The sequence below is a fragment of the Martes martes genome (genome assembly GCF_963455335.1).
Source record: "Martes martes genome assembly, chromosome: 6".
Taxonomy (NCBI): domain Eukaryota; kingdom Metazoa; phylum Chordata; class Mammalia; order Carnivora; family Mustelidae; genus Martes; species Martes martes.
In genome coordinates this window covers 14,425,569-14,442,118 of record NC_137893.1, presented here as the reverse complement: position 1 = coordinate 14,442,118, position 16,550 = coordinate 14,425,569, and the positions used below count along the sequence as shown (strand labels likewise).

General features: G+C 39.4%; 1 protein-coding gene across 1 annotated transcript in view; it reads right to left on the bottom strand.

Moving 5' to 3' along the window:
• SYNE1 (spectrin repeat containing nuclear envelope protein 1) overlaps window positions 1-16,550 on the bottom strand; it is a gene marked incomplete at its 5' end in the record, with an annotated part of 469,383 nt that overhangs the window by 195,531 nt on the left and 257,302 nt on the right. Inside the window, 10 exons of the mRNA XM_080806008.1 lie at window positions 79-255; window positions 1,650-1,775; window positions 4,027-4,173; window positions 6,326-6,502; window positions 8,391-8,558; window positions 8,869-9,021; window positions 10,701-11,027; window positions 11,595-11,765; window positions 11,903-12,058; window positions 13,460-13,777. Coding sequence (XP_080662134.1) covers window positions 79-255; window positions 1,650-1,775; window positions 4,027-4,173; window positions 6,326-6,502; window positions 8,391-8,558; window positions 8,869-9,021; window positions 10,701-11,027; window positions 11,595-11,765; window positions 11,903-12,058; window positions 13,460-13,777 — 1,920 coding nt within the window. The remainder of the gene's footprint in view (window positions 1-78; window positions 256-1,649; window positions 1,776-4,026; window positions 4,174-6,325; window positions 6,503-8,390; window positions 8,559-8,868; window positions 9,022-10,700; window positions 11,028-11,594; window positions 11,766-11,902; window positions 12,059-13,459; window positions 13,778-16,550) is intronic.

Here is a 16,550-nt window from a genome sequence, read left to right as displayed (position 1 = left end):
ATACTGATGTGGAAGAATTGGCTGCCACATACCGGTCGTAGTCTCTTTCATCTCCCCTGGAGACCCCTTAATTCCTACCTTCACTTGGGAAACCATGTTCTGTGCAATGTTGAGCTCCAGTTCTGAGTGTCTCCTCTTCATATTCTGTAGCTGCTGATCAGCATCCTGGAGGTAAATCCAAAGCTCAGCCTTCATGTGCTTGATCTCTCCCCAGCCCTGAGTCAAGTTCTGTGCCTGGGTGAGTCTTTGTTCAATCTTAAGAGAACACAGAGGCAAGACTTAGCCGCAATAGACAGAAACATTTAGGTTTAGTGAATCATACGTGTCATTCTTCAGGCTGTCCATGCACACAGGCCAACATACCTGTGCACGTGTGACTTTTATACACACATCACACACACACATACTCTGTAATAATCCAAAATGAGCTCTTTATTTGCTTGAAGAAAAACAGATTTTCTTTTTCTATTTATATTTTCTAAAGACTTTATTTTTTTTGCATTTTATTTTATTGTATTTTTTTCAGTGTTATATTTTCTGAATACTTCAAATGTTGAAGACTTATGCTGTGTGATTTCAATTAGTTGGGAAGCTCGAGAAGTTTTAAGAATTTATTAGGTCAGAGCTGCCTTAGTGGTTTTTTATATCAGGCATTTTAGGAGACACATCTGCTTGACTCATGAATCTGGTTTTGGGCTTAACTAGAAAAGACTAATATTGTTTTCTAGTGTACATTTGTCAATACTTACAAAACACCAAATAATGAATGCTCTGGGTATATTTTTAGATCAGCTTCATTGGTTTTCAAAACCATATAATTTATTTCAATAAATAATTTCTCTAAAAAAATGAATTATATCATCTTTCATAAGGATTTAAAGAGAGATTTGCTTTGGTAATATAAAAGTAGAAAAAAAACAACCCTACATAATGTTAATATCTACATTATTTAATTATTTAATTTCTTCAATACTTTTTTCCTTTATGATGTTTTACTATTTGGTGAATTCTCAGTCAATTAAATATCAAAACCAAGTTTTTTGTTTTTTGTCTTTTGTTTTGTTTGTTTTTTAAATCTGAACGTGTTGTCTTAACAAGCTGAAGGCAGCACGGGCCGACACGTGAGCTGGATGCTGCCATCTGCTGTGAGAAAGTGCTGTGAACTCCTCACAACCTTTTTCCACTGAGCCCAGATACAGCATCAGGATCTCTCTCAATACCACCCTCAGGCACTGCCCGTGGATTAGGAAGGTCTTGACGGATGGCATGCTCTTTGCCATCCCCAATATAAAGCAAGAATCAGGAACCATATTTATATAAAGTATCACCTAAAGAAAAAGTTGGAATAAAAAAGAATTAAAATGTGAGTGGAAAAATCAGAAAAGAGGAAGAGAGAATGGTAATTAAGGAGAAAACAGGAGGTGATGACTGGGAGCCCCGTGGAACTCAAAGTTCAGTTCCGTGGCATTAGTACCATCCATGTGCTTACTTTCTGTGACTTACTTGAAACGCAAGTATCTATTTACTATAATGGCTGTAGGAGCAGCCCGGAAAGAATAATCCAAGGAGATATTTTCTGTCCCATCTAGCATCAGGCAACAGGACATAATAATACAGACACATCCAATGCGATGTTTTAAACTTTTTACCATTTGCTCTGTTTGTTGAATGTCTTTCGCTGTGGCTTTCACTGAAGAGTTTGACAAGTCACACATGGAGCAAAGGAGATCCAAGTAAGTCCTTGCCTGTTCCTGCAAAGCTCTGAAGTGTTTGACCTGGGAAAAAAACCAAACAAACCAAAACCGAACAAACTTGTCAGAGTGAAAGAGAAACGTGCTATTTTTAGATGGCAAATATTTGTATCATTTGTAGTATTTGGTTGACATTTCAAAAATAACCTTGCCATGCTCCATATTTTTACCCTTGTTATAAATGACACATATTAGTGACTTGCAGGAAGGCATTCGAAACACACCGGCAGGGATCCATTTGTCCTGCAGCTGCTTCTCAATATAATTAGTCTGTGGGGTCTAGGAAGGGGAACACCCAAGGAACTTCTATAACCTTTCCAGATTCCCTGCTCTCATTCTAGCATATTTTCCATTTCAGAGAAAGGCTCAGTAGCCTACCCTGGCCTGCTTCTTCACATGGTTTTGCTCATTCTGGAGACAGAAAGGAAAAGGTCATTGTGCATTTGTAGACTTCACTGGAGTTTGGTAAAAACACAGATGGCTGGGCTCTTTTTCTCTGCAGAAAGTTCACGTAGTGCTCTTCCCTTTCCATAACCCCAAGAAAGGTTAATACAGGTGGATCTTCACACACAGAAACACAGAGAGGTGTGTTTCTGTGAAGACGCTCTCAGTGTATGCAAGCTCTATGGTAGACACTGGTACAAAGGAGTACCCCAAACGAAACCCTTGTTTCCATGGAGCTTGGATTCTTATGAGAGAGACAGATAATATGCAAACAAATAAACATGCAGTGCAATGTTTGGTAGTGAGAAACACCAAGTAGCAGAATAAAGAGAATTAACTATGATGAAAAGGCACTGCTGGGGTGCCTGGGTGGCTCAGTGGGTTAAAGCCTCTGCCTTCAGCTCAGGTCATGATCCCAGAGTCCTGGGATCGAGTCCCGCATGGGGCTCTCTGCTCCGCGGGGAGCCTGCTTCCCTTCCTCTCTCTCTGCCTGCCTCTCTGCCTACTTGTGATCTCTCTCTGTCAAACAAATAAATAAAATCTTAAAAAAAAAAGAAAGAAAGAAAGAAAGAAAAGGCACTGCTACTTTGGAAAGAATGTGCCTCCAAGATCTCTCTGAGGAACAGGACTGAATCCAGGGAGGGAGCAAGTCATACCATGCGGTGACGAAGGGGACAGCCGGTGCAAAGACCTGAGGCTGGGGCAGAGTGACCCAGTAGGAGCAAAGGTCAAAGAGGTTGGGGGGCAAACCATGGACGATCTTACAGGGGAGTTGGCCATACATCTGAGTTTGTTGGGTTCATGCATCTATGCCTTTTCAACCTCAGAACTCCTGACATTTGAAGCCAAGTAAATCTTTGCGGGGGTGGGGGGGCGGTCCCGATCACTGCAGGGTGCTCAGCCGTTCTCCTGGCTGATACTAATAGCATGCCCACCCCTCCCAGGGGTGACAAACAAAACTGTCTTCCGACATTGACCACGCTTCCTTTCTGTTTACAAATCATGTGCATTGCGGTATGACATTTGAATTTCTTCATAACTTTCAGAAATAAGTATACTTGGAATCATCACTTTACACATGAAACCACTGAGGCTCAGAGAAATTAAGTGACGCACCCATGGTCACCCGCTGAGCAGTTATTAGAGTTGAAGTCTCGGTCATAGTGCTCATGCTCTTTCTACCAGACTGACCATTGGTATTGGTCCATCTTCCTAGCTAGAACATGCACTTGACTAGAGTCAAGCCTCAGAACATGCACTGTTTCTGCATGGCCTACAAGCTCAGCATAGTTTGCATGCACACTTTTAAATAGAGAAAAAACCCAAATTCCCTAACAGGTGAAGATTGTCGAATTTCAGTGTCCATAAGATGTCTTCCTGGAACATAGCCATGCTCATCTGTTTCTGTACTATCTAAGGAAGAGATCCCAAGGCTCATAAAGCCTCAAATTATTTACTATTTGGCTCCTTAAAAGAAAAAAAAAGTAAATGTGCTGTACTTGAAACAGAGGGTTCTCTTCTCCAGGAACCAACATTCCACAGCTCAGATGCAGACCCGGCTCCCAGGACAAGCACTGCTTGTTCCCCGAAAAGTCATTAAAGCAGCTTCTCCGCCCCCACATGTATGTATATGTATATATATGTCTACTTTTGTATACTTTTATGCCCTCAGGAGCTTGGTTCTAGTCAAGTGCATGTTTTAGCTAGGAAAAACCTTATGTATACTTTTATGCCCTCAGGAGCCAGCACACATGTGGCACTAATAAGTACTCAATACAATTTCACTGAATGAATGAATTACAGTATAATATAAATCTCAGGAGTCTACTACCTGCTTCACAGCTTCTGCCCTGCTAAGAGGTGGATGCTGGCTTGGCTGTAGATCTGGCTGGATGGCAGACAGCCAGGCCTGGCACTGCTGCACCGTGTCCTGTCGGCTAACGTGCTTCTGAAGTTCATGTTCCAAACTCTGGTACACCTGAGACAAAACAATCATGCTGTCGTTATGAGAGTTTAAAAAAAAAAAATCTCTGCTGATCTCTATAAAGATCACTGGATGCCAGTGAAACACGCGGACGAGTCAATGAATTTCCCTCGCAGGACTCCCCAGTACCATATATCTCCATATATCTATCTAAGGAGTTTGCGTGAGTTCCAAAATGTTGCGAAGCTCAGTGGCCATCTACAATGTATAATTTCTCAACCCACAGGTTATAATGTAATAGCCTGATTAGGGGAAGAGAATATGGGCAGGGTTAATGTTACTGTAGAAATGTGTTAGAATAATGACATCTTTGAAGTAAATCGCCAGGCATAAATCAGAGGCTTTTCAGTCCCTAACCCCCATGGTATAATTAGTGCACTTTTTGTCGAACGTAGAAACTAAACATAAAGATAAAATATCATATCCTGAAAAGGTAACTGAAACTTCCCTAACTGAAATGCTTCTGCTTTAAGAATATGGTCAAATTGGAACTAAACTATCACACAGGGAAAGGGATAGCTGAATGCCCTCATTTCATTTTAAAGCTGTGTTCCAGAATAACAATGATCCAGAATAATCGAAATATTTTCTAGTATGTCTATTTAATTAATACTCAATCAGCCGACCAATTTCCATTTTATCCATAGACATATGTGAAACTATTATGTGTCTCCTTGAAATCAATGTGAAATTTACCTATAATGTTTTTCTGAGAAAACTATTTTATTTTTAAAAAGAGGAAGAAAGAAAGAAAAAAGAAGGAAATTTAAGTTAGCCTGGCTTTTTATTAAGACAAATGAAACAGTAATTGATTCTGGCTTCTGTCTTCTATTAAGCTCATCATCTTCATCTGATAATTGGTACTGTCTCTTATTTATTCTTATTCTAGCAGAAATAAAAATAAAGTAAGATGTTTTGTTCTCTTCATCATTTTTACACACTTTAATTATGAGGTTCTGATTATGTTCTTAGAATTTCATCTGTTTTTTAAAAATTTATTTTTAAGCTACATGTTTGTCTTTTGAACACTGACCCATTTTTTTAAATTTACAAAATCCTTAATACGCAGAAAATGCTTACTACAAAGTCAGTGTTCAAAATAGTCTCTGTTGGAGGAGGGCACTAAGTAGCTCTTCCCTTCAGTGTCATCATTTTCAATTATCTATTAGATTTACTTTGTACCTCTTTCTTTCTCCTTTTTTAAAAATTCAAATTCAATTTATTAACATATAGTATATTATTGGCTTCAGAGGTAGCAGTCAGTGACCCATCAGTCTTATGTAACACCCAGTGCTCATTATGTCATGTGCCCTCCTTAATGCCCATCACCGAGTTACCCCATTCCCCACCCCTCTCCGCTGCTCTTTTTTCTTAACTTTTCAAAAGTGAATTTTTCAAGTCTGGGAAGTCAACTAGCATCACCAGCATTTTTTTTTTTTTTTCAAATCATGATGAAGACAGAGAATTTTTCCCATGTCGCATGTACATCTCCACTTCTTACTGGCTAGCCCAACAGCAAAAATACAGGCACTTTTTGCGGAGCCACTTAAAAATTCTAAAATAATAAAAAACAATTCACATATTTTACCCAATTTTTGTTAGAAGTGTAATTCTTATTCATCTTAGACTTATTTTTGTAACATTAGGAATTCCATTTTTGTGGAAGTACACCCATTACATTATAACACAAATTTGGTACTAATTCCATCCAGTTGCTATATGAATTCATAGAAATACTATATTTGAGTGGAACTTAGGCAGCATAGAGTTAAACAAAAACTAGTTATTGTGAAAACTATAGAATAAATTTACTTGGGTGTTGGAGAATAAATGGCAAATTAGAAGTACTGATAGTGTGCAAATAAAAGCAAATCAAAATTTTAAAAAATTTTCATACTCAATCTATGAAATAAAGGGGTTGGGTAAAACTTAGTATCTAAAACTCAACACTTCATCATATCCACCAAATGTATGATAGTTCTTGTGTCCACAAGGAAACTGTGAAACCTATCCTCTTATTTCCTGTCTGGACAAACAACAAAACTAACCTAAAAACTGAAGATTAAAGGTATTTTTAAAAACCTCTAGATTGTACAGAATTCCTCCTTAATTCATCATCGTTCTAGAATGTTCCAGGGGTACTCACCCTCTGAGCTGTACTGCAGATAGCTGAGTAACTATCCCTTGTGCCCTGCAGATGAGCATGCACATTTTGTTTTAGTTTTGCTTGAAGGTGGTCTGCACACTGACTGATCAAATTGTCACCTTTAATTTTAAGGTTGTTCAAACGGTCTTCAAAGCCAGCAATTTCTTCCATCATTGCCTGCAGAAATGAAAGAAATGCAGAGTTTTCATAATTCCATTTTCAGTTTTTAAATAACAAATTTATCGAAGTTTAAAATCAGTAATTTCACTGTTTAATGATGTTTTTGAAAGAGTTTTGTAATTTGTCTTGGTTACCATATCAACAAACAAAAAAATGTATGTTTTCAGGGATACTCTAATGGGAAGAATTATTGAGTTTAATGGATTAGGTTATATAGGGGTGATGTAGTTACCATTAAAACCAGAGTGAACAGAGATATCTGTTCCATGGTATTATTAACAGCAAAAAGGATGTTCATATATTTTTCAGCTCTATAAATTATAATTCTGGTATAATTTATACCTAAAATAATCTAATTACTATTTAATCTAATTTAATAATATTTAATTTATCTAATTATACAATATCTCATTGATATATTAATCTAATATCTAATTAGTAATTTATATCATACCTAACTTACATTGAATAGTATTTATACTAATAAAAATAATATTTATCATGCAGCATTTTTTAAGCACCTGGTATAGTCCAGGAACTATATACAACCCTGATAAATATATATTATTATCCTCATTTTACAGATAAGGAGACTGAAACAGAGAGAGGTTATATAACATGCTCAAAGTCATACAACTAAAAAATGTCACAGCCCCAGCCTCTGGACCCGGGGCTGTCTGACTCCAGCTCGTACACACCACTAACTCCTCACGTGATCTCTAGTGAACGCTCTCACAGATCCCTTAGAGCGGGGAATCAATTTTTTAAATCAAGCTTTAATTTCTTAATGTTATGCAATACTAATATAAGTGGCACATTCCAACATAAGATTTCTTGGGTTGTAAATCAGTACATTTAAGAGAAACTCTAGTGGTCCGCAGCAGCTCACGGTCCGTCACTTTTTGCAATGGTGCTGGGATAACAGTTATCATATATGCACCATACAGAAAAGAACCATTTGTCTTTGAGGTGTTACAGAACTACTACATTATGAGGGGACAGAGGCCATTTCCTCAATGCCTAATAGAATACACTGTATAGTCACTTTTCTATTCGTATTTGCTAAATAAAATTTCCTCCTACATGTAAGGAATCCTGAAGCCTAGAGAAAGCCTAGAAAGCCTGGCTTTCCTAAGATACACTAGAGAGTCACCACATCAGGACTACAATTCAGTTTCCCATTAAGGTCACCAAAACTACTCCATAAAATTGTCACCATATGACATCTGTCGTCTGGCACATATAATTACTACAAATATATGTTAACAAAGCAAAGGACACTGCATATCGGCATCATACTTCGTGGCTTACAAAATGCTTTCATGTACATCATCACCTGTGATGACCACAACAGTTGTGTGATGGGGCTGCTCTCATCACTGCTCTTTACAGAACAGAGAAAGGAGGAGACTCAGAGAGGTGACATTCCCTTAGCTGGGAACCACAGAGTCTGGCTAGAATCCGCCTTTCCGATTACTCTCCCTGTATCTTATTTTTGGCTACACTTTTCTAAAATACAAATAATCTCTTCCTCTGATAAATTACTTTATAGAGATTAAATTCTGTGGGGGAAAAGCAGAAACTGTTAGCTGGGGAAAATGCCACAATGTGTTCAGAAGTTGAAAGCCAGGATTTAACTGTTGTTCCTTCACCGAAATGTGGAATTCAGCAATTCTCAGTTATCAGATGTTCTTGAGACTGTGACCTGATTCTTTAAGTACAGTCATTGTGATCGAGAGATGGGCTCCCTCTCTCTCTCTCTTTCTCTCTCTCTCACACACACACACACACACACAGACACAGACACACACAGACACACACACACACACAGGCATAGCTGCTAAAACCACACTGCATTCTTCAGCTCTTTAGAGAGGAGGCCTACCTTGTGGTGGGCCAGTTGCTGGGTAATTGTCTCGAGACTGCTCGTCTCCATGAGGTCCGGCGCCACCAGTCTGCCCGACATCTGCAGCAGCCACTTCTCTACTTCTTGGAGCTCACTGTTATAATCTTCATGGTCTCTGACTTTTGCCTCGAGGCTGCAGACGTGCTCCTATGAAGCCAGGTGCCCATTAGAGATGAATTTCAAGCCAAAAATCTACTCAGAACTGTTTTATATTTTTAAAAACCTCATGCAACTCATAGGGTAGGTACAGCCACATATTTCAAAAAATTACTAGGAACAGGAAAAACATAAGGAATCATCATACCATTTAAAATGACCATCCAAATAAAAGGAGAAAGACTGACTCATACCAGCCCTTAATTTTCTGATAGATTAAAAAAAAAAAAAGGCAAGACCCCTTTCTGACAAAAAAAAAAAAAAAAAGCACATTTTTATTGAATGTCTGTTCTCTCCTTACCTTCCCTGCACCACAGAGGTCCTTGTAATCGCCTTGAAGCTTATCTATTTCATCCTTTAAAGTGACGTCCTGCACGAGCTCCAGGAGAGCCTCCCCCTTCTCTCTCAGTGATCTGACGGAGGGCTCATGGGACAGCACCACTTGCTGAAGTGACTTGAAGTACAAAGAGGAAAAAAAAGAGCCAGTTCATTCATCTACGCGATCAAGGTGAATATATGCCTATGTCTGTGCCACGTGCGAGACGACCTACCTCAAATAAAGCTCTGATGTTTATTTTATAAATAGGTAAGTATAAAACATTAGAGACTAATTTTTATGGCTACTAAAGTTTTAAAATACAGAGTAAGAGCAACGCATCGAACAGCCCCCTTCTCACGTGGAGAGGGATGCACGGGAAAGAATTACCTCTGGCTAAATTTAACCTAGTTCATGTTTCTGGCTTCCACCTCATTTCTTCCACCCGGGAAAGAAAACTCAACACAAAAGGGAGTGAGGTGATGTCGTTTGATGCCGAGTTCATGACGTTAATAGCAGCTTGAAATGGATGTGAAGTTAGAGAGACAGATTCCAGCTGCAACATTGCTGGGATAGGTTAAAAGTGGTATTTAAATATAACAAAAACTCAGTCAGGGTGGGTGGGGAGGAAAAGTAGTTGTGATCTTATGTGGCCCTTCAAAGACACACTGCTACCCTTGGGAGCAAAAAAAGAAAAAAAAAAAAAAAAACAAGGGATAGGAATAGACATATTGGCTAGAGGAGGGAAAAGTTTCCAACATGAAAAGCTCCAAGGTAAGCCATCACACTTTAATTCTTAAAAAATATTATTAGGGGCACCTGGTTGGCTCAGTGGGTTAAGCCTCTGCCTTCGCTTGGGTCATGATCCCAGGGTCCTGGGATCGGGCCCCACATTGGGCTCTCTGCTCAGCGGGGAGCCTGTTTCCTCCTCTCTCTCTGCCTGCGTCTCTACCTGCTTGTGATCTCTCTCTGTCAAATAAATAAATAAAATCTTAAAAAAATATTGCTAATAATTTGGGTCAGATTTGGATTACAGATTATTCCACATATAAGCCTCAACAAATTCTTTCAAAGATTTGAGCAGGTGAAATCTCTCTCGCTACACATATATATAGCTACAGCCATGTCACCATTTATTCTTTAAAAAATTAATTTTTTAAGAGATTTTATTTATCTGTTTGACAGACAGAGATCACAAGGAGGCAGAGAGGCAGGCGGGTGGGGGGGGAAGCAGGCTCCCCGCTGAGCAGAGAGCCTGACTCGGAACTCGATCCCAGGACCCTGAGATCATGACCTGAGCCGAAGGCAGAGGCTTTAACCCACTGAGCCACCCAGGTGCCCCCAAAATTAATTTCTAAGATGTTTAGCTACAGCTAGTTAATTAGAATTTCTTTTCTTACAAATATAGTATCTCATTTTCAATTTACCATAGATCAGCTTATAGGCATTGGTACCAAAAGATGAAGGAAAGACTCTACATGAAAGGCAGAGAATGGATAGGTGTGAGATCCTGATGCCGGAAAGACGTATCTGTAGCAGCCCTGTGCCTGAGTCAGAGTGTAGAACAGATCTCCATTTATTGATACAATCTTTGAATATCAGGCAAATATGATTCCTGAATGGAAAAATAAGTCTGATGTAGCATACCTAGACAAATAAATCTACATCACGCACCCCCAGTAGGATGGACAAGTAAAGGATAAGGATATTTTCCAACACCCACTCCGGGTGACACCCACCAGGAGTGACATTCCTCCCATTTGCTGCCCGGGTGCGGGACCTTCCCACCCATGTGTCAGCGAGTGACAACACACTACCTTGTATTTCGATAACTGAGCTTTTTTCTCATATAATTCCATTTTGGGTTCTTCGGGAGTGTGTAGGATTTCTTGATATTCTGATATCCACTGAGTTAGTGCTTTGTGTTTATCTGAGAACTCCTTCGCTAGGAGGAGGCCTTTCTCCAGACTCAGGTGCTCTCTCCGGACAGTACTGGTCAGTTCCTTCAACTGCTCCATATGCTCCTGGATCTCTTTCCTTAACGTCTCTGCCTCACCGTCCTCCAAGTAGTTGAGAGCCCTCTCTCCTTTCTCTCGGGCTGATTTCAGCAAACTATGGCCTTTCTCCATGTCTTTTAGCAAACCCTGAGGAAGAGAGTGAGCAGGAAGCAAATAGGGAGTTAGTCTTTCTCTCCTTTTAAAGAAAAGGCTTTCAAGTCCCCATTCTCGAGTTTCCCCTTAAGACATGTTTTTGGAGTTTTACGAAGAGGTGATCTGCCAGGAATCAGAATCTTCTTTTCTTTATTCAAGATAGGTTTTAACAAGTCTTCATCAATATGTCATTTCCAAATCAGAGAACATGATGTTCTTCTCATCCTTAGTAGTATTCCTAAAGATCTGAGTCAAAACTCTTTTGTTAATACGTGGTACCATGAATCAGAGATAATTTTTTTTCTCCTAATATTTAAGTGTCAGACTGGACATAAGCAACCAAGTCTAAGTCATTCAGATGACATCACATCATAAGTAACTGAAAGCCAGCTTTTAGCCTTATACAGACTATAACTTAATATTTGGAGTGAAGCATGAGCCACGGACCATCACTCATCCAGGGGCAGGGATAAACACTCATGCTCCCAATGCCTGTGCAAGGGAATGGAACAGCAGTGTGGAAAAAAGGCTGGGAGACAAGTCCCATGTTTGCACACCTACCTCCAACATCTTCATTTTTTTCCCCATCATCGCTTTATCTACCCTGTCAATTTGGGTGGCTACATTCTTGAAGTTTTTATGAGTAGAGCTGTACCAATCAGAATAGGAACTTAGGGATAATTCTGACTCCTCCAAACTCTGAATCTCTTCCTCCAAGAATTTTATTTGTTCCTTTAAAAGGAAAAAGAGAATCGGACACTAAATTACAGACCTATAGCAGCGCCTCTCTTGATAAATGTGTCTTCACCAGAAGTTAATGTGAGGGAGAACATGCGCTGGTGAAATTTGCTGGCCTGCGGACCACTCACCAGCACTTGGAGAAGAAGGGCCTGGTATCTGGAAGTCAGCTGGGTGGCCTGGCAGCCCATTCGGCCGCTCCCGCGGCTCTCGTCCAGCATCTCCTGAGCTCTGGCTCCCACTTCCTCAACTTCGTCTTTGTATGCGGTGACTTCTTCATGCCACTTCTGAAATGACAGAAACGTGACAGGAACAGGATCAATCTTAGGCCTACCTGTGTTGGGCAAATATATATACATATATATATACACACACACACACATATATATACATACATACATATATATATATATATATGTATTTTCTTAATAGGAAATGATTTCAGTGTAGGTTCAGAATTTATTTATTCCAAGATATAATTCTGGAAAACATGCATATATAACCTTCATGAAAAATTATATTATAGCGCTATGATAAAAACTGTACACTTCTTACTTGGGTGCTTTTCTGTATATACTGAACTTAGTACAAGAAAAAAGTATAAAAATACATAAAATGAGGGGCGCCTGGGTGGCTCAGTGGGTTAAAGCCTCTGCCTTCGGCTCAGGTCATGATCCCAGGGGCCTCGGATCGAGCCCCACATCAGGCTTTCTGCTCCGCAGGGAGCCTGCTTCCCCCCCTCTCTCTGCCTGCCTTTCTGCCTGCTTGTGATCTCTGTCGTCAAATAAATAAATAAAATCTTAAAAAAAATTAAAAAAATATAAAATCATCCTAATAGGAAATGTCAATGTATGTTTAGAATATATCTGAGATATAATTTTGAAAATGTGTCTCATATAACCTTCATGAAAAACTGTATTATAATAACATGATAAAAGCTATTCTTTATGAGTTTGAATGCTTTTCTGTATATATTACACTGGTTTAAAACTTGAAAAAAAAAAGAGTGGCATTTATTGTTGTATCTTCTGTTAGCTAAATCTTAAAGTAGACGAATATGGATAAGAAATTCCAAAAGCCTGGGGCACCTGGGTGGCTCAGTTGGTTAAGTGTCTTCCTTCACTTCAGGTCATGATCCCAGAGTTCTGGGACTGAGCCCTGCACCAGGCTCCCTGCGTAGTGGGGAGTCTGCTTTTCCCTTTCCCTCTGCCCCTCCCCCTGCTCATATATATACTTTCTCTCTCAAAAAAATAAAATCTTAAAAAAAAAATTCCGAAGACCTAAGCTTTATTTTTATCATGCCTACTGAATTTGCATAAAAGTTAGTAAAAAACTAATTATCAAGTATTATTTCACTGTACTACATTAGAGCAATTTCATATCAGAACAATAAACTTAAATGATTCCAATACTAGCATTCACACGTCTTTACAAAACAAGGTAATAGGGTATGGGAAATAAAAAATACAAAAAATACAAAATACTTCATTATATTACATCTTATTAAAGACTAATTTAAGATTCTATTTAGTAATTGCTGTCGAAGAACGTTCTATATAGTAATTCTTTGTTATAAGCAGAAAGAGATTTTGCAAAATCTTAGACAAAAAGTTACTAAATGTTTTAATGAAACAAACTGCAAGGACACTGTTGCTTTGACAAAGATCAAGAATTTGCAGGAGTTGTACCTTCATCTGATGTAACTGTATCTCCTTGGCTGCCCGGCTAGACCGACGTCCTGTCCTGATGCTCACTTTGCTCTCCAGTGTTTTGAGCCACTCATCTACTTGCTGATACTTTTGTTCCATGAGCCTCAATTTGTTGACTACATTATTGAACTGAGTCCGGGTCTCAGACAGTCTCTGCTGGTAGGCCTGCCAGTCCTGCCGGAGAGACTCTAAAGCCCGGTCCTCGGTCTGGGGGATGCCCGACGGTATCACTTCCTCTCTGGCGTGCAGCACCGAATTCAACAGGGCCTGCCCCTCTGCACAACGCACCTGTAGCTCCTGCAGGGGAAGGGGAAAGGTATGGCTGTCGCACCTCATTCGTAGTTCACACCTGCATGAGTTACCATGTTTCACCCAAGTCACCAGTACCAGCCTGAGCTCCACCTTAGATAAGAATTATTTTACTCTGTTTTATACAAAAAAACAAGTATCTAACACTGAACATCGTTTCCCAAGTAAGAGGAAAGACTCAGAAGTATTTCCAGTAAAATAATCATAATGCACACATACACAAAGGTACACACACACATACCCCATATTAGAAACAGTTTCTGAAATCTGACTTTTCAGCTTATAGACAAAACCACCTGTGATTAAAGGGGTTTTATTTAAAAGAATAACCTAGGCTTATTATGGCTCATAAACTACTCAGAGAGTCCCAGGCTTCTTGTTTTGACACTGAATGATACCAGTACTATGCTTGTGCCTTAAAAAGGAACCAGGAGGTCTTGTTTTTGCTAAGAGGGATCCTTTGCCAAAGCTCTTCTAACGAATGTGATGGTCAAGAAAAGTTGGCCCTGGGGAGTACATGGCATACAAACCTGGGAGGCTGATCATTACACCTGCCCACTAGGGGCTCCCAGGTGCAAATACCTTTTCTTCCACCAAAGCATAAGCCCCAAAGATTTACCCTGCTGATGTGGTATGAATCAAGCCTTGAAGAACATAAGCTAGTTTTTATAGAAAGGAAAACTGTTATATCCTCAAGGATGTTGCCAAAACTATGTTATATACTTGTTTTTCTACTATTTAAAGAATCCATAGTGTTACTCCACCTGATCATCTAAAGTTGAAAGGAACCAAGTCAAGTCTCACCAAAAATGTTGAGAGTATTAGCATATGGTATCATTTTAAAAATCTTCAATATCAGTTTGTGCCATTTGAGATTGCTGATATCTGACAATTTCTTTAATCTACAAAAATAGCAATCTCTTATGGTTCAAACTAATGGATATTTTTTCCCTCAGCTCTGATGCCACTCCAAGAATGTTGTAATGTGAATGTTTTATAAAATGGAAAAGAACAAGATATGGGGTAAAATATGAACCAAAATGTCCACAAACAGAAATTTTGTTCCAATATTCTTAGTTACTTTAAAGTTAAGTTTATACGGTATTTTCTCTTAATTCAGGATTGGCAAACTTTGTAAAATATAAAACACAATAGGAAACTTTTTAGGCTTTGAGGGCCATACACTCTCTGCTGCAACTATTTAAAACTCTGCCATTTCAGCACAAAAGTACCCAGAGATGATATATAAGTGAATGGGTATGGCTGTGACACAATAAAACTTTATTGAAATGTAAGCATGTGGCCATTGGCTGTGGCTTACTGGCCCTCAACCTGATTTATTAATCTTCCCAGTATATCATTCTTTCTATATTTTATAAGTTTTCTCTATTACACAAATCAACACTGTATTAGGTAAATTCTTATATATCCCATGCTTCAAGTATTTAGTCTGAAGGAAAAATATGGCTCAATATTTTTATAATGTATATGTTCTATGAGCCAGATTAGGCCTTCAGTTTACACAAAATAACTTGTGAACGTGCTCCACAGAGCTGGCCCATCCCCACAAGGCGAGCTGTGGGACCTCAGGAGGCTGAAGAAGTTCTGCAGGGCGGGTAAAACATCTCGATTCCCCACCACCTTTTCCCACCACTAGCTACTTCCCTCCTTTTTAAGATCTGTGGTGTCTCAAAATAAGACAATGTAAGAACTAATGCATGGCGAAATGAGAGGTGGGTATCAGTTTGGGCTACATTACTACTGACTGAAGGGAAATACTTTCTTCTGACCAGAACAAGAGAAACATCTGCTGGTGACGAGTAACTTATTGGCTCGGCTCCCGCACAGAAGGCGAGAGAGCTTGGTATCTGCTTGCCAAGATTTTGAAGTGAAGTGCTGAGAGGGGTTATTTAGCAAAAACAAAGCCAAATCTAGTAAAAATAAATCACAAGCACCACACGTGGCCAACTGGGGTACCTATTATTTTGAAACAGGATGGATTAGATCCTTACATAAGCTAATGAAATTAGGACCCTTTTAACTTCCACTTCATATATATTTCATGAATGGAGCATCATTTAAATTAGATTTTTCTCCCATCTCATTTAAACCTTCCTCATGACAACTCTGTGGAGGACACTGTATGAGAGAGGTTCTCTCTTGCCCAAAGTCATCCAGTGTCCGCTCTCACCGAGGATTAGAGTCCAAACTTCCTAATCCCAAACTTGTGTTCCTGCCATTATACATTCCCCCAAAGTCACATTTCTGAAATAGCCAGAAATTCTATATGCTGGTTGTAACCATTCCAGTCCTTGTTTCTGCTTTGTGCAAGCTATAGGTACATCCTGCTCAATCCTGAAACAATGCTTATCAGGACTGATACTCTTGTCAGTAAATTCCAATGCACAGCTGGTGCCACAGTTGTCTCATTGGCCTTTCTCTGTTCTCTTCTGTGTGTGCCTGGTGGTCTCTTCTAAGGATACCTCCTAACCCTTCCCTATCTCTCTAGGTAAGATGTTGGGGGGGGGGGGCTCTCTTAGATGTTCCCATAAGATCCCTTGAACCAGTCTATTCCTTATCACATTATTCATAATGATCTGCCTACAGGTCTGCATTTCTCACTAAAGTTCCTTGAAGGCAGGAATATATTTTAATCATCTTTATGTGCAGTTTCTGCACATTAGGTCTTTAAGAAACGCAGAATGGGTAAATACGTGAAAGGGTTAGGACCACTAGGTCCACCATCTTGCCCTGCACGCCA